The sequence below is a fragment of the Mustela nivalis genome (genome assembly GCF_964662115.1).
Source record: "Mustela nivalis genome assembly, chromosome: 19".
In the NCBI taxonomy this organism is placed as follows: domain Eukaryota; kingdom Metazoa; phylum Chordata; class Mammalia; order Carnivora; family Mustelidae; genus Mustela; species Mustela nivalis.
The window spans coordinates 7865990-7885011 of NC_139038.1; the positions used below are offsets into that span (position 1 = coordinate 7865990).

A 19022-nucleotide genomic window follows, 5' to 3' on the forward strand; every position below is an offset into this window, starting at 1 on the left:
GAGTCTGTATGAACGGCGCCCCCCCCCCCCACCGGAGTTGTGCAGTGCTTCACCTTGAAAGCCGTGCATGGTGGCCCAGCCGGCAGGAGACCTAAGCCACATCCATAAATGATGGCAGTGCAGAAGGAGAGAACTTTCTGCCGGGGGGGATCAGGGAAGGCTTTATAGAGGAGCATAAGGCTTCGGTTTGGGTTTTGAAGAATGGGGAGGGGGGAGATAGTGGTGAGAAGGTGATGCAGGTGAGCCGAAGGCGGGAAGCATCTAACTGAGTTCTTGTGATGGAAGGAAAGGGAATGAGCAAAGTCAGAGAATAGGCTGGAGAGGTGGGCAGATGGCAGAACACGGAGGGTCTCAGAGCGGACGCAACCGGGAGCCACAGCAGGCTCCTGCTCAGGGCTATGACAAGAATGAGGCTATTCAAAGGGGAAACTAGTGGGGATTGACAGGAGAGTTTAGGGAGGAGACCCTTTGCAGCAGCCAGCACCGTGCCAGATGGAGGGGGCAGGGGTGGCCGGTGTGAGGGGGGGAGCCCCAAGGAGCTTCCTGTTTTCTCTCTGCTTTTCAGGGGCCCCTGATATCAAGCGCAGGTAGCTGGACCATGCTGGGCAGTAGCCAAGAGAACCTGGGTTGAAGTTGGCCCCCATACCAGGCTCTGCCCTCTGGCAGAATTGCTACAGCTTAGGGGGTGGGTATGGGAAGGACCGAGATCCTCTCCTGCACCTTCTCTCCCCAGCTGCAATCAGAGGGCTTTCTCCCAAAGTCCCAGAGGATGAGCCAGCACCAGCCCCGGCCAGCAGGCCCTACCACCTGGGCACTGGTGCTTACGGTCCATCTCTCCTCCCTCCTTGAAGGCAGAGGTGAAGTCAGGCCTCCGACAAGTTGCTATGAGGGAAACAGCAGGTCCCGCAGTCCAAAAGGCTCCTCCTCTCCTCTGTCTCCTTAGGCGGTGTCTACCCCCCACCCCCATCCGTCCCGGGCCCCCTCTCCATGGTCAGGTCAGGGCAGTGACGCAGGAGTCAGGGGACCGGACAGCAGTGGCTGGAGCGTTGTGTGTGTGTGTGGGGGGGGGTCGGGCCAGAACGCATGTGTGGACGTGTGTGGACGTGAGTGTACGTGTGCTTGTCCCACAGCTGGGATCTGGGAGGGAAGCAGACCCCGGCTCCGAAGGCCAAGCAGGGCTGGGAAGCTGCCTGGGTGCTGAGAGGCAAACTGGAACCAGGGGCATAGTGGTTCCCTCCCGCACCTCCATCCGCCTTTATTCAAGTCACACTCAGCACAGCTTCCCCGACTGCCCCAGCTAAACCTGCAGCCTCCGCCACCACTCCTGGTCCCTTCCACGCCCCGACTCCTTGGTCCGTTGTTGCCATGGCAGATCCTCCTTTAATTCATTTTTGTCTTGGTCTTCCCGCCTCGCCACTAGAATGTCAGCCCCACCAGGGTAGCCCCTCTTGTCTGTTTCATTCTATCCCCAGGTCCCCGGCCACAATTAGGTACTCATATGTATTTCTTAGATGAATATTCATTTCCCAGATAAACGAATGAATGAGTGCTTCCCACTCTTTACAAAAAAAATCCAAATTACTTTAAAAAAAATTAAGACTTCTTATTTTATTTTATTTTTTAAAAAGATTTACTTATTTATTTATTTGACACAGAGAGAGAGAGAGAGAGATCACAAGTAGGCAGAGAGGCAGGCAGAGAGAGAGGGGGAAGCAGGCTCCCCGCTGAGCAGAGAGCCCGATGCGGGGTTCGATCCCAGGACCCTGAGATCATGACCTGAGCCGAAGGCAAAGGCTTAACCCACTGAGCCACCCAGGCGCCCCTTCTTTATTTTATTTTAGAGAGAGTGTGCCTGCACACATGGCGGGGTGGGTCAGAGGGGGAGAATCTTTCCAGCAAATTCCCCACTGAGCGTGGGGCCGTACAGAGCTCTATCACCTGACCCATGAGATCACGACCTGCTGAAACCAAAAGCCGGATGCTCAACCAAGTGAGCCACCCAGGTGGCCCAAATCCAAATTCTTAAGAGCGGCATTCAAGGCCCTTCACAACCTGATCTCTCCTGAACCAGCCCTCTGGCCTAGTGTCTTGCCATCTTTGCAGTCCACACCCTCCATCCTGACACACCTGACCCCTCCCCCCTTTCCCTTGCTGAACTGGCTTCATTCCCACCTCACAGCTCTTCCTACTGAAATGCTGGGGGCCAGTCAAGGCTGAGCTCATGTCACCCTCTGCATCAAATGTTCATTGACTCCCCTAACTAACAATGAGCTCTGCCTCTTCCAAACCCTTCCGGCTAGGCTCTGAACGCTCCGGTCCTCACACACTGCCCTGTGTACCCATCTTATCTCTGTTGTAAGCTACAAACTCCAGGAGGCGGGAGCTAGCTCTCAAACACATCTTTTTTGTCTTGCAAAGTTTGTAGTCACCTGACTTGCACAAAGAAGGCACTGATCCTGTAAATAAAATATCTTTAATGTCACGGAACTGGGTAGGAAGCGAGGGAAGATACGTAACTACCTGTATTTGTAGGACTTTGGAACTGGGACGTCATCACACACCCTGCTTTGACAGGTCAGGGCACTGAGGTTCAGGACTGAGACCACTTTCCAAGGTGTGAGAGGCCAGCCCACCTCCGACTCCTGCTCTAGGGGGCTTGGCCCCCTGCTTCCTAGAAGCCCCTGAGGCTTCGCTGCAAATCTCAGCCACCATCTGGGTGGTGGTGGGGAACAGCCCTGTTTCAGAGTTCTAACGAATTTCGCCACGCAGGCTAACTAACCTATATCACAGGTCAAAGCCCCAAACAACAAAGAACAAAAAGGATGTGAAAGTGCACACGCGTCCTGCACAACAGACCATGTGCCCAGTGCCCTCAAAGTTCAAGTTCTGGGTTTTCAGAGTCCTAGAAAAGCGAAGAGTGGGGGAGAGAAGACCCCCACATTTCTTACTCCGTGTGCCCCCATCAAATTCCTCAACATGAACAATACTGGCTTCTGGAACATGTACTGGAATTGTGAGAAGGAAGGCAGCTTCTCTCTGCCAGGAACCGGCGTTCCCAGCTCTGAACCCCCGCCCAAGACTGGGACGTGCCAACCCGCCCCCCCCAACCACACCCCCACCCCGGGATGGGGGGAGCCACGAGGTCCCCAGCCTTTCCCGGAATGGGAATGCGCACCTCCCGCCGGTGCGCACCCAGTCGCGCCTCCCAGACCCCGGGGTCGGCGGGGCACAGCGGTGTCCCCGCTCCGCTCCTGCGGCCGCTCTCCTGCCACCCCGGCGAGCCCCCGACCCAGGCGTCCTGCCCCGGTCTGACCCCTCTGGCCCTTACCTCTGGCGACCCCTCACGCACACAGCCTGCCCCCCACCCCCACACACGCACGCACACATGCTGATAACAGCCCCGACCCCCGGCCGAGCCGCAGTCCCCGGGCCAACCCCGGCCGGTCGCCGCGCGCCACTCCTCGCGGACCCTGGCCGAGAGCCTCGCGTTCGCTCCGTGCGACCCCGGCTCGGCGGCCCCTGGACGGCGGCCCCCTACTTCGGGCCGTGGGGACGGACGGCCCTGCCCCACCGCGCTTCCCAGGATGAGGGCTCCCGGCAAGGGCGCCGGCCGAGCCCCTGGTCGCTGAGGGGCCGGGGGGAGGCGCGGAGATGGGGGTGTGCGGTGAGTACTCGCCGGCCGGAGGAGCCCCCGCCCGCCCGGGCCCCTGTTTGAGCAGGAATTTACCGCCGCGGCTAGTGGCCCCGAGGTGACTGGGTTCAAGGACCGACAACTTGCCAAGGACCCCGGAAGGGCAAGGGGGGTGGGGCAGCCTCCACGTGCCGGCAGGGCTCAAGGAGCCCCCGTGCAAGGTGAAATCCGACCTGGACAAGGGGGCGCGGTTGGGGGGTTCGGGGAGAAGAGGGGCTGCTACGTGCGAGGGGGGGAAAGCGGATACCTGGGTCTTGGAGCAATCACCGGGCTCTGCGAGAAGGGACGCCTCTGTCACACCGGGATCGAAGTTTGGCCTGGAGAAGTGGATGCCGGTAGTTTAGGGGGGAGGGTGTGTGCCGCAGCCGATTGAATGAAGGCAGAGGAGGCAGAACCCCAGCGCTGGGAAGGTGGGGGGTCCGGAGCGCCTCGCTGGGGGCAGTGGAGCAGGATGTGTGAACCTGCCCCTCCAAAGCCCTACACTCAGCCTGGCACTCTTTTCTAGAATGTCCTGCCCTGCTGCTTCTGCTGTCTTTGCTGCTGCTTCCTCTGGGCCTCCCAGTCCTGGGCGCCCCCCCTCGCCTCATTTGTGACAGCCGAGTCCTGGAGAGATACATCCTGGAGGCCAGGGAGGCAGAAAATGTCACGGTGAGGCCCCCTCCTCAGGACATTGCACAGAACTCACTCTCAGGAGTCCAAGGGTGTCCTCCAAGATCCAGGAACCGGAGTCCCCCTTCCTGGGACTTGGTTCAGGGGTGGAGAAGGTGGGAAGTCAGAGCCCCCAGTGGAAGTGATACAAGTGGTTGTCCCCAGTGCACACCTGGAAGCTAGGTAAGGGCCAAACGCGGACGGAGCTTTTGGGGAGCCTGACCCTCCACCCCCACCCCGCGGGGTGCATTTCAGGTGGGCTGGGCTCAAGGCTGCAGCTTCAGTGAGAATATCACCGTCCCAGACACCAAGGTTAATTTCTACACCTGGAAGAGGATGGACGTGAGTTTATTTTTTCCTTCTTCTTGGGGAGACTCATTGTGGGAACCTGATGGGGTGGGAGGGAGAGCGATAGAAGAAGATGAGGGCCGAACGCAATATGCTCCTTCGTTTGTCCTTGTTCATTCATTCATTCATTCATTCGTTCAACAAAACGGATTCTGAGCCTTCACTTTGCTCAGCCTGGTGCTTGCGGCGGCTGAGAGGGAGGGGGCGGACTTGGGCTGCCGACTCCAAGTCTCCGCTCGCTTTAGGTCGGGCAGCAGGCCGTGGAAGTCTGGCAGGGCCTGGCTCTGCTCTCGGAAGCCATCCTGCGGGGTCAGGCCCTGTTGGCCAACGCCTCGCAGCCGTCTGAGACCCTACGGCTGCATGTGGACAAAGCCGTCAGTAGCCTTCGCAGCCTCACCTCCCTGCTGCGGGCGCTGGGAGCCCAGGTGGGTAGGAGCCTCCATCACACCTCACCTCCAGGGTCTCCCCCCTTCCCCCCGACTGCGGTAACTTGCTGTTGTCTCCTTGGCAGAAGGAGGCCAGCTCCCTTCAGGAGGAAGCTTCTGCTGCTCCACTCCGAACGTTCACTGTTGATACTTTGTGCAAACTTTTCCGAATCTACTCCAATTTTCTGCGGGGCAAGCTGACGCTGTACACAGGGGAGGCCTGCAGGAGAGGGGACAGGTGACCAGGTGCTCCCGCCCTGGACACGTCCACCACCTCACTTACCACTGCTGCCTGTGCCACGCCTCTGCACCCCCCAACTCCTGACCCCTGTCGAGGGGTGAGCAGCTCAGCACTAGACTGTCCCACGGACACTCCACGGCCAGGGGTGACATCTCAAGGGCCAGAAGGACTGTCCAGATCTAAGGATGTCATAGGGCCAGCCTGAGGCCCCGGAGCAGGAGGAAGTCAGAGGAAATCAGCTTAAACTTGGGAACAGAGCCTTGCTGGGGAGACACCAAAACTCACCTCAGTGCCCTGCTGAACGGTGATGCCAGGCCAAGCTGGAGGGCAAATACCTCTTTTTTCGCACCTATCAGGCAAGGACAGGAGGGACTGGAGAATTTCGGGGGGCAAGCCATGAATTCTCCGGGTCTCATGGATACTCCCATGACAGCAAGAACCCACTGGACAAAGGGTGGTGGGAGCCACGGCGATGGGATGGGGGCTGGCCCCTGGCTCTCCCTGGGTCCAAGTTCTGTGTATTTTTCAATCTCACTGGCAAGAACTGAAACCACATCATGGCTCTTGACTTTTCTGTTTTCCCGGGAGCCCCCTACTTCCCAGGCCCTGCTCCCACCCTGGCAGCAGGCCACAGCCCTGGGGAACTAGAGGTGGAGGGGGTCCGGCCCTACGTGCTGCCTCTCATGGCCTGTCTGACCTCTTGACCCCACTGGGCTTGAGGCCACAGCTCTGCCCACGCCGGTCAATAAGGTGGTTCCATTCAAGGCTATTCCTCAGTAGGCAGCTGGCAACCCTCTTTAGTGAGCTACAGCTGCCATCAAGGAAACAGGATCCCCTTTGGGGGCTGGTGGCAGCTTCTAGTTCTGGCCAGTGGCCCCTTATTTTTTCTTAATTCTTCTCTGTGGCGTCTCTGGCTAAAGCCACATTCCTGCATCAGCCTTTGCCCTCTCTAAATTCAGCTGACCCCTTTCCTTGCCTGGGGAGGGTCCCCATTAATGCTCTCTCCCCTGGAACTTGCAGAAGGAGCCACATTCCCGACAGCAGTCTCACCGAGCACTCCGTGCCCAGGGCTATTCTAGGTGGTTCGCTTCCATGACCTCATTTTATTCCTTGCATGACTTGGAGAAAGTTTCCACTGTCATTCCCACGGAACAGATGGGAAAATATACTAACTACCCAAAGCCAAGGTAGCGGGAACCCCCAAGTGCCCCCAGCTCTCACCTAGTCACTTACCTTCCTTATAATCCCTCCCTGCGCCCTGCTCCCCTGGGATGGCGGACACAGAACAAACTAACTCAGCTTCTGCTCTCCATCTCTACTTCTAATTTCACCCATTACTCCCAATGATCCACCTCAAATTCCTCCCCAGAAATAATGCTTCAGCTGCAACGTACCCCAAGAGACCAGTCCTGACCATTATCATATATGTGGGGACTAGTCTTTCTGCTCGTATCACAAAACTTAGAGAAGTCAGCCCGTACCCCTGAAAATAGCAAAAGAGAGAATGTTTGCAATCTGCAGCAGGGCAAATTAGGGGTAGGTTGGGGGACTGGAGGGTATTTGCCAAGTATATGTGTGTGCTGGGGGCAGGGGTGAAGCGTGGTGGGAGAAATCAACGCAGAGATAGACCCAAAGGAGAATTTTCACCTTGGCCAACCCAGCTCCTGGGGTACAGTGCCCTCTTCAGGCCCTACTGGGAAATGTTAGAGAAATCTACAAGTGAAAGAACTCTTAAGAGTGGTGATCTTTGCACATTCCAATAAAAATTTGTATTGCAGGAGCACATGGGTGGCTCAGTGGGTTAAAGCCTCTGCCTTGGGCTCAGGTCATGATCTCAGGGTCCTGGGATCGAGCCCTGCGTCGGGTCTCTGCTCAGCAGGGAGCCTGCTTTGCCCCACTCCTGCCTACTTGTGATCTGTGTCTGTCAAATAGATAAATAAAATCTTTAAAAAATTTTTTTGTGTGTGTTGCGGTTTCCACGGCTGGCATCTGGTTCTTGCCCCACTGCTGTGAATCAGGAAGGGAGGAGTTTGTCTTTCTCGATGGCAAGAAGCTAAGAGAACTGTCCTGAAACCCAAGGCATGCAGCCAAGAATGGCAACGGGGACCCAAACCCAAGGTTTAGGACTCATGACCCCCCAAGCACATCTTAGCCCATTGTGCCACCTAGACGTTCCCAGGCCCACCCAGTACCTGGATCTTTTTTACCCACAAGTCAGGGCCACCTACCTTATTCCTTGACTTCTTTTCAGACTGCTTACTGCTTTCCATCAACGAAACAAAACAAAAAAGTCAAAGTTAATGGAACCTGAACTATATGACCTAGGGCCAGTGTGTTAAAACAGTAAAAATGTAACTCAATGCTCAGTGCATTAAAGCCTCTGCCTTCGGCTCAGGTCATGATCTCCAGGGTCCTGGGATCGAGCCCTGCACTGGGCTCTCTGGTCAGCGGGGAGCCTGCTTCCCCCTCTCTCTCTGCCTGCCTCTCTGCCTATTTGTGATCTCTGTCTGTCAAATAGATAAATAAAATCTTTTTTAAAAAATGTAACTCATTTATTCCACATTTACAGAGTGCCTACTTTGTGGCAGCCTTTGCACCAAGCGCTAGGAAAACGTGAAATGACAGTCTGTGCCTCTTGCAGTCCACTGTCCTCCAAAGAGACACCCCACAGCCCGGAGGGTGTTGCCAGATTTCAAAGGGTCTTCCAGTGCAGGCTGGGGATGTGAACTTTCCTCTGTACTATTATTATGGTGATTCACAATATATTAAACTCGGGAGCCTACACGATCTGCGGTGATTCTCACTACAAGCCCATGAAACAGGAAGCCCTTAGGTATCAACCTTATTTCCAAGATGGGGAGAAAACAACCTAGTTCCACCATGTAAAATGACGGAGCCAGCTCTGCTCACTTCCTAGCAGGACAGGAGCCAGCACGGCCCATTCTGAGTCAGCAGGTTACATAATTGTTTAATGGAGATGCTTTCTGTGTGTAGAGTGCTCTGCGATTTACGAGGTGCCTTCCTGGGCATCTTCTTGTTTGCTCTCCTAACTGCATGAGGAGGGCAGAGATGGTGGGGAATCTCCATTTTGCCGAGGAAGAAACTGAGGCCCAGAGAGATTATGGGCCTTACCCTGGCAGTAGGACACTAAGCGGAAGATAAGGACCAGGAAGGACCCAGGCTCTCTGATTCCTGTTCCCTCTTCTAGCAGAAGCAGGGATCAGAAGGAAAGGCGAGTAGAGGGAGTGACTTGGAGGGGAGGAAGCAGCTCCAGGTCCTGAAGCCATTAGGCCCTTCCCTCTCTCAGTATCAGCTCCGCCCCAAGGGGCGTCTGGGTGGTAAAGTCGGTTGAGTGTCTGACTCTTGGTTTTGGCTCAGGTTATGATCTCATGGGTCATGGGATCAAGACCCTAGTTCAGCAGGAAGTCTGCTTGAGATTCTCTCCCTCTGCCCCTCCTCCAATCAATCAATCAATCAATCAATCTTAAAAATAAAATCTCCCCCATGTTCCATCTTCTGCCTTCTGCTCCCACTTCTTCCCTGCGATCCTCCCCACCAGCCAAGTCCCCCAGAACTAGGGACCAACTCAGCCACCTCCTACAGCCCTAGCTCCCACCTTGACTGCCGCCTATTGGCCCAAACCTTCTCCCTGGGCCTCACCATCAGGCTGACCAAATGCGCCTGTTTGACCCCAGCCCACAGGTCACCTAAGATTTTCCTGAACTACTCGGAATCTTCTTCTCATTGTAGCAGATGAATGTTGCTGGATTTGAATTAGCTAAATGGATCCTCTTAGACATTGGAATCAAAGCTGAATGTTAACTATATTTTTTTCCCCAGCTGGTTGAAGGTAATTCCTCTACAATTCCATTATAAAATGACATTATGAAAGATGACTGGCCACAGAAAAGCAGACAGTAGTATGGTTTCCCAATTTATGTGAGTCATGACCAAATGTCCATGAACTCTTTCCCCCCCACAAGATTTTATTTATTTATTTATTTGACAGAGAGAGAAATCACAAGTAGGCAGAGAGGCAGGCAGAGAGAGAGGGGGGAAGCAGGCTCCCCGCTGAGCAGAGAGCCTGATGTAGGGCTCGATCCCAGGACCCTGAGATCATGACCTGAGTTGAAGGCAGAGGCTTAACCCACTGAGCCACCCAGGTGCCCCTTCTCCTCTTGATTAAAAAAAAAATGGATTAATAAAAAAATTTACATGACCTGCCCACAATTTCTGCTTTTAAAAGAACTTAGCTGTGCTAGTCTCTCCATTTTGCAGAAGAGAAAACTAAGGCCCAGAGAGGGAGAGTACTGTTTAAGGAAACACAGCAAAGCCAGGACTGGCGTTAATTCTCTGGAGCGCTCCCGGGGTCCTTCCACATGCCGGGGTCCCTCTACACCTCTGCCTACAGCTGCTAGGCTTGACCAAGTGACAAACCCTCAGGGGCCTTGTGCATTCTGACACCCCAAAATGCAGAGCCCTGTGGTGTCCTTCCACACCACCACCCCATCCTGTCCTGCCTCGCACACCAACCCCCACCCCAGACAGGTTGGAAGCTGTGACTGTCCCGCTCTGTGGCTCTGTGGCGCCAAAGAGAGGTCAGCAAAAGCAGCCCTCAGAGGACTTATTGCCCAACCAGGAGGGGCTGTGGGTCAATTTGCTTCTGCGGCTCTTCCCTGGGTTAACCATTTCCTGGCTCTGTCCCTCTCTTGATTGTTCTCCTAACCTGGTATGGAGGAAGGGTCCACCAGGGTCGGGGCTGGGCATCCTTTACACGTCCCGCTTTGGTGTCAAGAGGCAGAGAGAATCTCTCTCTCCCCTGATCTGACCCCTCGGTGGTCCTATTGGTGCTCATTTAGGCAGGAGTCCCCAGGTCTGTGAGGGGGTTGGGGACTTCCCTCTCCAATGCCTGGTGCACGACTGTACCGGCCCTGACAGCTCGTGAGAATGGCTGCCCCAGGCATCCCCTTTCACTCGCCAGGGGCAAAGGCCCGGTGCCCTGGGCACAGATTTGATGGCAGAGAGTAGGGGGCTGCTGAGGTGAAGGGAATGAAACCAAAGGTTTCTAGGAACACCTGGGTGTGGTGGGATATGGGAAATTTGGACACGATTCATTTCCTTGGAGTTCAGTTTCTACATGATTTTACAGTGAGGAGGACATGAGGTTCGGTGAGGTTAGCCCGCAAGGATGGCTGTTTCTGGCTTCTGGAAAGTTCTCGATCTGCTCATGTCCCCTCTCATGCTGTCTTGATGTTAGTGTGCAACTGTGCCACCATCTCTCACCTTTGACAGCCTCCTCTCCTGTCACCCCAGCTCCAGCCAGGCCCCCTCTGGTACACATCTCCCCAGGGTGTCCGGGTGGCCTTTTGAAAATGCAAGTCGGGTCAGGTAATCCTTGTTGTTTAAAAACTTTTGGTGGTACCTCAAAGTATTCAAGGTTCCCCAAGCTGGGGCCCCTGCCTCTTCCCAGTGTTACACACACACACACACACACACACACACACACACTGGCCATTCCCTTTTTTTTTTTTTTAAGATTTTATTTATTTATTTGACAAACAGAGACCACAAGTAAGCAGAGAGAGAGGAGGAAGCAGGATCCCCGCTGAGCAGAGAGCCCCATGCGGGGCTCGACCCCAGGACCGGGATCATGACCCAAGCTGAAGGCAGAGGCTTTAACCCACTGAGCCATGCAAGCAACCCCGACGCAGACCATTCTTTAAAAATGTCATGCTCCCTCTAAGCCTGGAACATTCTCTCTTCCTGGATGTGCCATCCCAACTTCTTTGCTTCATTACCATCTCTCTGTGGCTTAGAAAGCCTCTTAGGTGTCACCTCTTTCCAAAAACCTTCCCTTCCTGTCACCAGGGACCTGGGGGACCAGGGACCCCTACACGCTCCCTACCAAAGTGCTTGTCTGCTTGGCCACCTGTGGTCAGCCCCTCAGAGGGGGGCATGTGTGGAGAGAAGCCCTGAGGATTGCAAAGTGTGCTGGGGCAAGGAAAGTGTGGGACAGAGGAGGGCGTTTGGTATGAGCCCAAACTAGAAGGTGGGGGTGAGTTGGCTGTGGGCAGGACTGCCATGAACCCCTGAGAGGGGTACTGCTGTGGCCCGCTTGCCACCAGAGCTTTCTCTGCTCGCCTTCTACTCCACAGATAAAACAGAGGCTGCTACAGGCACTTGTCTGGCTTAGGCAGCGGAGCCTGCGACCCTTGATCTCAGTGTTATGAATCTGAGTCCCATGTTGGGTGTAGCGATTACTTAAAAGTAAAATCTTTAGGGGCACCTGGGTGGCTCAGTCAGTTGAGCGTCTGCTTTTGGCTCAGGTCCTGATCCCAGGGTCCTGGGTTTGAGCCCTGGGAAGGGGGACGGGGGTCCCGGGTCAGCGGGAAGGAGAAGCTGCTCTTCCTGCTTATTCTCCCTCTCTCTCACAATCCGTTAAATAAATAAATAAATAAATAAATAAATAAATAAATAAAATCTTTGAAAAACAAATGAACAAAAAACAGAGGTCTGTGTTCTGGACTTTTCGGCCTCTTTCATTTAATAACATATGCAGGTTCTCTTTCCACTATCAGAACATCTCGATCTATCATCATTCCCTTCTTCTTTAAGCCAGAAATAAACTTTAATAGTGTTAGTACAACAAGTGATATTTCTGAAATTATTTTTATTTATTTTCAAATATTTTATTTATTTGACAGAGAGAGAGACAGACAGACAGCAAGAGAGGAAATACAAACAACCCTGGTACCCCGTGAAATAATTTTTAATTGTGGAAACAGACTCAGAACATAAAATTTACCTTCTTCACCATTTTTTTCCTTTTTTTGAAGATTTTATTTATTTGCAAGAGACACAGCAAGAAAGGGAACACAAACAGGAAGAGTGGGAGAGGGAGAAGCAGGCTTCCCGCCGAGCAGGGCACCCGATGTGGGGTTCGATCCCAAGGACCCTGGAATCATGACCTGAGCCGAAGGCAGATGCTTAATGACTGAGCCACCCAGGGGCCCCATTCTTAACCATTTTAAAATCTTTTTTAAAAAATCTTCTTATTTATTTAAGTCATCTCTACACCCAACATGGGGCTCAAACTCTAGATCCCAAGATCAAGAGTCCTGTGCTCTTCCCACTGAGCCGGCCAGGCATCCCTCTTCTTAACCATTTCTAAGTGCACATTCAGTGTCATTAAGTACATCCATCACCGCTGGCCATCCATGGAACCTTATCATCTTTCCCAATGGAAATTCTATCCCAGTTAAGCACTAACTCCCCATTCTCCGCAATGGCCATTCTACTTCCTGTCTCTGGGAGTTTGACTGCTGCAGGTAACTCGGATAAGCGGAATCCTATGATATTTGTCCTTCTGGGTCGGGCTTGCTTTACTTAGCATCGTCTCCTCCATGGTGTGGCATGTGTGAGAATTTCCTCACTTCAAAGGTGGAATGATATCTCATTGTACAAACACACCTTATTTTGTTTGACTCTTGGATTGCTCTCACCTTTTGATTATGGCAAATACTGCCTCTCTTCAAGTCTTTACTTTTTTTTTTTTTAGTCTTTTTTTTTTTTTAAGTCTTTGCTTTTAATTATTTTGGGTCTATACACCCAGAAGTGGAATTGCTGGACCCTATCATAAGTCTATTTTTAATTTTTGAAAGGTGCCATTCTTTTTAATACCTCCATAATATTCCTTCATATGAAAAAATATTCCTTGAGTGTGATCCAACTGTCTATATGCTGGTAAACATTTAGGTAATCTTGATTTTTCCCCCCTATTATAACCCATACGCCAATGATCATCTTTAAGGTGTGCCCATGTGCCAGGCTTTAGGCAAATACACATGGAGTTCTGTGCATAGATTCCTAGAAAAATAAGGTGGGTTGAAACCATGCATGCTAGAAAGTTTTTTTTTGTTTCTTTTTTTTTAAGATTTTATTTATTTATTTGACAGAGATCACAAGTAGGCAGAGAGGCAGGCAGAGAGAGAAAGGAGGAAGCGGGCTCCCCGCCGAGCATAGAGCCCGATTCGGGGCCCGATCCCAGGACTCTGGGATCACAACCTGAGCCGAAGGCTGAGGCTCTAACCCACTGAGCCACCCAGGCGCCCCCACGCTGGAAAGTTTAAGAGTCACTGTCACATTACTTTCTGAGAAGTCTTCCCCAACCTTCAGTCTTAGCACAGTGTATTTGAGTGTGTCTACCTACATCCTGGCCAACAGGCAATGCTTTCAGTCACTTAAACAGTGGTTACTGTGACAGTTGTAGTTTTGACTAGCATTTTCCTTTGTACTAGTGAAGCAGAACCTCTTTCCAGTGTTCACCGACTGGTGGCATGTCTTCTGTGGGACTTGTCTTTTTCAATTCTTTGCCATTAAGCGTTTCCAATCCCACCTTATTTGACTGGCCAGTCGTTTATGCCACCGTTGCCAGCTATAGAATTTTAGGTTTGAAATGATTTTCCGTTGGAATTCTGCAGACAATGTTCCACAGCCATTTAGAACCCAGGTTGCTATTGAAAAGCCTGACGCCATGCTGATTCCCGATCCTTAGAAAGTATGTGACTTGCTTTTTTCTATCTGAAAGTGGTTAGGGTCTTCTCTTCCCCCCTGCTACTCTCGAATCTCATGACGTGCCTTCCATGGGTGTCCTTGCATTCATCAAACGAGACCCCTTCTAATCAAGAGACGGTATCTCAGTCCCGGGAAATCTTCCTGTGTGGTTTCTCTTAAGGCATTTCTTCTCCTTGGTTCCTTCTGTTTTGAACCATTTTGTTTGGATGTTAGACTTCCCGGACGGGTTCTCTGAGTCTCTTTCTCTTGTCTTTCTTGCTTTCCTTCTCTCCTGCTCTCACTTCATTTCTCTTTGTTGGAGATTACATTTCCACCCTTATAGTTTCCATCTCCCAGAGGGCTCCCGTGTTCTCTGTCTGGTTTTCATGGCATTCTCCGAAGGTTGTCAAGCGAGGAGGGTCAGAGGTGGATAAAGTGGCCTGGGCTTATTGTGCCTTCCCCTCTCCCCTGAGAGCCGCCTCTGAGGTCCCACATGGCTCCTCCAGTCTGGACTCTGGTGCTGCTGGCGGGGGCCGCCTGGGGCCGGGGCCACCTGCCTGCCCCTGTCCGGTAAGCTGGGCTCCGGGAGTGATCAGAGGTGGCTCTGAGGGAGGGCGAGGGGCAAAGCTGGAGGACGTAAGCAGGGTAACCACGAAGGGCACAGCCCTGGGGAGGAAGAGGATGATGAACTGGGATGGTGGCGGGAAACCTGCCGCCCGAGAACTTGGAACTGAGGGGTGTGAGCAGCTCAGCGGGTACAAGACAGAGCCCGGACTTGAGAGAGAGGGAGGGGGCACAGAGCTGGGGAGACAGACAGGAAAGAGGGGCGGGGCTCTCAGAAAATGGGCAAATTCAGCAGACAGGAGACTTCAGGTAGAGGCAGTGAGACCTGATGGATGGCTTGGTGTCCTGAAGCTTGTCTGGGGACGATATGAGCAAATAGAACTTGAATGAGTAAAGGGGAGGGCTGTTTCGTGTGGCCCACGCCACCTGGGGAGGGACAGCCGGCCTCTCTGTGAGGTTCAGGGAGTTTGCAGGGTTCAGAAGGGCCAGCTCTCTGTAACTCATCTATATGTTCAGTGGCCTATGGCTGAGGTAGGACCACTTGCCACCCACGCGGCAGCAGGGGACTCACAAAGTCCCCACTTTAGGTCTGAAGGAAGGAGCTTCCCCAGGTTCAAACACTTAAGGACCGCTCCAGAAAGCAAGCCTCTACCACACAGGCCACCTCGGGCACAGAGGCGCTGAGGGGCCCTGTGGGGGTAGGAGGAGCTCGGAGGGGAGACGCTTTTTCTTTTTTCTTAGGAGATAGATGAAAAAAATTTTTTTAAAAGATTTTATTTATTTATTTGACAGAGAGAGATCTCAAGTAGGCAGAGCAGCAGGCAAAGAGAGAGAGAGAGAGAGAGAGAAAAGCAGGCTCCCCACTGAGCGGAGAGCCCGATGCAGGACTCGATCCCAGGACCCTGGGACCATGACCTGAGCCAAAGGCAGAGGCTTAACCCTCTGAGCCACCCAGGCGCCCCAGATGAGAATTTTAAAAAATATATATTTTATCTATTTATTTGACCGAGAGATCACAAGGAGGCAGAGAGAGAGAGAAAGGGGGAAGCAGACTCCCCACCAAGCAAAGAGCCCGATGTGGGGCTCAATCCCAGGACCCTGGGATCATGACCTGAGTCGAAGGCAGAGGCTTAACCCACTGAGCCACCCAGGTGTGCCCCGACAGATGAGAATTTAACGTAAGGAGGCTGGATGGCCTTTTGAAAACCTTAAAGACGACAAGTAAATATACGTTCACTGCGCACACTTTGGTATGATATGGCGAACACGAAAGGAAACGTCTTCCAAGAATGACCGCTCAGAAAGCTCGCGATCATCGACGCTTATGATTCTTGATAATGACAAATATTCCTTCCACCCCGCCTTCTCTCTTTTTCCAAATCAACCCCAAGGAAAGAGAAGCCTCCGGACTGGAAGGCAGTTGCTCGCAACTCGAGGGATAACTGTAAGTTGGAAACCAGCACAGCTCAGATCTCTCTCCTTCCCTAAGACGGCCACCTCCAGTGCCCTCGGGGCTGAGTGATGGCACAGACATGTAGTGAATGTCAGAGGGTGGAGGAAACACGGAGGAGTAGAGGCCAAGCCCTACGTGGAACAGTCTCGTTCGAATAACAGCAAAATGTATGCGCCTAGACAAAGCCCCTGGCCCCTCAGCTTGCCACCCCTGTCCCAGAAGTCATTCTGCCCTGACCCCTGCCCTGAATCTCTCCTAAGAGATTCTTACTTCTCAGATTCTCTTTTAAGAAACTCTGCTCTGGACCCCAAATCTCCTAGTGGCTGCCTTCTCTACGCTTAGAAACCCGGCTAACCGCCAGCCCCCAGTTTGGCCCTCTCCCCCCGTCCTGGCCTCAGAGCAGCCCTTTCTTCCCAGCCGTTCTCACCCAGTGTGACTTTGAGGATAACTCCAAACCCCTCTGTGACTGGACCCAAGTGTCCACGGATGACGGGGACTGGATTCGAGCCAGTGGGCCCTCCCCGACCGGCACCACTGGTCCCCCCGGGGGGTACCCCAATGGAGGTGAGGAAGCCTAAGCTTTAGGGAGACAGCTGGGAGGTGGGCTTGGGCAGACCTGGGCACAGGGAGAAGGGAGGCAGCTGGAAGTGGGCGCCTGGACTCTGGACGGGGGCGGCAGGGCCCCCTCGCCATCCTGGGCTCTGCCTTCCCCAGAGGGCCACTACCTGCACATGGAATCAAGCACCTTCCACCGGGGCGGGGTGGCCCGTCTACGCAGCCCCCCCATATGGGAGCAAGGCCCCCTCTGCGTGCACTTCGCCTACCACATGTTCGGGCTGTCGTGGGGCGCCCAGCTCAGACTGCTACTGCTCAGGGACAGCAAGGAAAAGCACCCCAGCGTGCTCTGGAAGCACATTAACACCCAGAGCCCCTCCTGGATGCCCACTGCTGTCACCGTGCCTATGGGGCTTGTCCTCCCCAGCCAGGTGAGGCCAAGGGCAGAGGCTTGAGCCCCAGGGGGGAATCTGGGTGTGTGTGTGGTGGGGGGTGGTGGGCAGGAGGGGCTGAAGCAAGGAGGGGCACGGGGCTGGGCCATCTGAATTCAGGCAGGAAAACTGGGAGCCCGAGGCAAAGGAGCTTACAGGGTGAGTGTCCCCTCCTGTCTCCCACAGGTGATGTTTGAAGGAGTGAGGGGCAGCACGGCTTACCTGGACATCTCTCTGGATGCCATCTCTATCCATCGGGGCTCCTGTAATCGCGGTAAGCCCCAGTCCCTCTTCCTCTTCCTCTCTGCCTCCACCACCTGCCCAGTTGGGGTTCCTTGCTTCCCTCTCCCTCCGCATCTCACACCCTTGAATCCTGAAGCAGCCACGCCGAAAGAGAGGTTCTCTTTTAATAGGGTTGTAGTGATACCTTTTCTCGGTTGACCAACCATTCCAGTTTGCCCTAGGCTGCCCCCTTTTTTGCCCTGAAAGTCTGGCATCTCGGGGAAATCCTCCGTTCCCGGCCCCAACTGGATGTCTGGTCACCCTAGCTATTATCCCAGTTTCACCCACAACCAACCCTCTCAGTTGACATTAGAGACTCCAGGGGAGCAAATTCAAGGGAAGGTAAATCCCAGAAGCTGAGTGCAAGGAACTAACTAACACTCACCGAGGACAGCATTATACTAGCGGCTCCTCACTCACCATCTAATCTATGACAGGCGGGTACTGCCGTTCCCAGTTACAAATGAAGAAACAGGCAGTTTAAGCAATCTGTCCCAGGAATTAAGCCCCCCCACCGGTGGACAGCAGGCCACAGACCAACACTCGGAATTCTGACCCCAGGCTGCGGCGTCCTTTTTGGAGCTGCCTCCTCCTAGAAAAAGCTAAATCCTCCCTTCTCCCTCTTCTTCCCCTCAGTCTGCATGATGCAGACGTGCAGCTTCGACATTCCAAACGATCTCTGTGGCTGGAGCTGGATCCCAACAGCCTCTGGGGCCAAGTGGGTCCAGAAGAAGGGGCCTTCCGGGGTGCCCAACGTGGGGCCCGAGGATGATTTCTCTAGCCCTGGTAGTGAGTAACGGCCATGCTTCCGCCCTTGGCCTTTCTGGGCTTCTAGTGACCTCTGCAGAAGCTTGCGATGTTTGCCTGACTAACCGCGCAGTAATAACTGCCCCAGGACGGGGCGAGGTGAACCCCAGCGACCTCAAACCTCGGTCCGCAGAAGACTCAGCAGAAAGCAAACTACACACACTCAGCTTTCCCCCCCCCCAACCCCCGCTTCCATCCCACAAACTAACCCTAACCCTAACCCACGTTCCCTAATTTTTTTCCCTAAATTCCCACCTCTTTGTTCTGTGTCCCTTCGCATTTCTCCATTCACAATCCTCCCTTCGTTTTCCTGTTCTTTCCTCTTCTCCTCCGTCTCCCCCCACCGCCCATACGCTCTCTGGCCCACTCCAACGACTTTCTCTCCTTCCTGGGCTCTTTCCCTGCTGCCCGAGATAGGCTTTTTTTTTTTTCTTTTTTTGAAGATTTATCTATTTATTTGTGTGTGTGAGAGAGAGAGAGAGAGAGCACAAGTAGGCAGAGAGTCAGGAAGGGGTGGGGAGGGCAGCATGTGCCCCGCTGAGCAGAGAGCCCGATGTGGGGTTCGATCCTAGCGCCCTGGGATCATGACCTGAGCCGAAGGCAGAGGCTTATCCCACGGAGCCACCCAGGCGCCCCGAGGTCAACCTTCTAGAAAGACCTGGAGAGCCACCCCTCCCCTTCACTTAGACGCCCCGGAGAGTAGGGCGGGGCGCCGCCCCCCACCCCAGCCCCGCCGCGTGAGTATTAGCACCCCAGGCCGAGCCCTGCGGCGTCAGTAAACGCTGGCTGTTGTTTTAATTTTCTCTCTCGCTTGTTCCCTCTTGCTTCCTATTTTTCCATCTTTCCTTCCTTTTCTCCCACTTACCCCACTCCCTCCGCTCCACCCCTTTCCGCCCTTCCCGGAGCCCGCCTTTCCCCGCAGGGTGCGAGCGCGCTCACCTGACGGCACTGAGTGGGAGTCAGGGACGAGCACGCCTGCGCAGCTTTAGGCCCCTCCTCCGGCTACCAGTTGCGTCACGGAGCG

At 53.8% G+C, this 19022-nt stretch overlaps 2 protein-coding genes and 1 long non-coding RNA gene across 6 annotated transcripts in view; 2 read left to right on the forward strand and 1 right to left on the reverse strand.

Annotated features, from left to right (window-relative positions):
• Positions 1–1599: 1599 nt before the first annotated feature.
• EPO (erythropoietin) lies at positions 1600–6737 on the forward strand (the record flags this gene model as incomplete). 2 transcript variants are annotated; one of them, XM_082712944.1, is made up of 5 exons in its annotated part: positions 1600–3664; positions 4197–4339; positions 4595–4681; positions 4933–5112; positions 5199–6737. In XM_082712944.1, the coding sequence occupies exons 1-5, from the start codon at positions 3652–3654 to the stop codon at positions 5352–5354; spliced, it is 579 nt and encodes a 192-aa protein (XP_082569070.1). In that variant the 5' UTR covers positions 1600–3651. The 2 variants fall into 2 exon arrangements, with proteins under 2 accessions (XP_082569070.1, XP_082569069.1); XM_082712943.1 differs by having other exon boundaries at positions 4933–5313.
• LOC309854160 lies at positions 4672–19008 on the reverse strand. Of its 2 annotated transcripts, XR_014306103.1 has the most exons (5): positions 18938–19008; positions 17132–17282; positions 10637–10716; positions 7582–7612; positions 4672–5332 (listed from the first exon to the last, which is right to left on the reverse strand). It is a non-coding gene; the product is annotated as an uncharacterized lncRNA (long non-coding RNA). The 2 variants fall into 2 exon arrangements; XR_014306104.1 differs by lacking the exon at positions 18938–19008 and having other exon boundaries at positions 17132–17813.
• ZAN (zonadhesin) overlaps positions 11871–19022 on the forward strand; it is a 36865-nt gene continuing 29713 nt past the window's right edge. For both annotated transcript variants that reach the window (XM_082712808.1, XM_082712809.1), the window contains exons 1-6: positions 11871–14476; positions 15862–15914; positions 16341–16487; positions 16638–16909; positions 17096–17183; positions 17828–17980. In XM_082712808.1, coding sequence (XP_082568934.1) covers positions 14400–14476; positions 15862–15914; positions 16341–16487; positions 16638–16909; positions 17096–17183; positions 17828–17980 — 790 coding nt within the window. In that variant the 5' untranslated portion in view covers positions 11871–14399. The remainder of the gene's footprint in view (positions 14477–15861; positions 15915–16340; positions 16488–16637; positions 16910–17095; positions 17184–17827; positions 17981–19022) is intronic.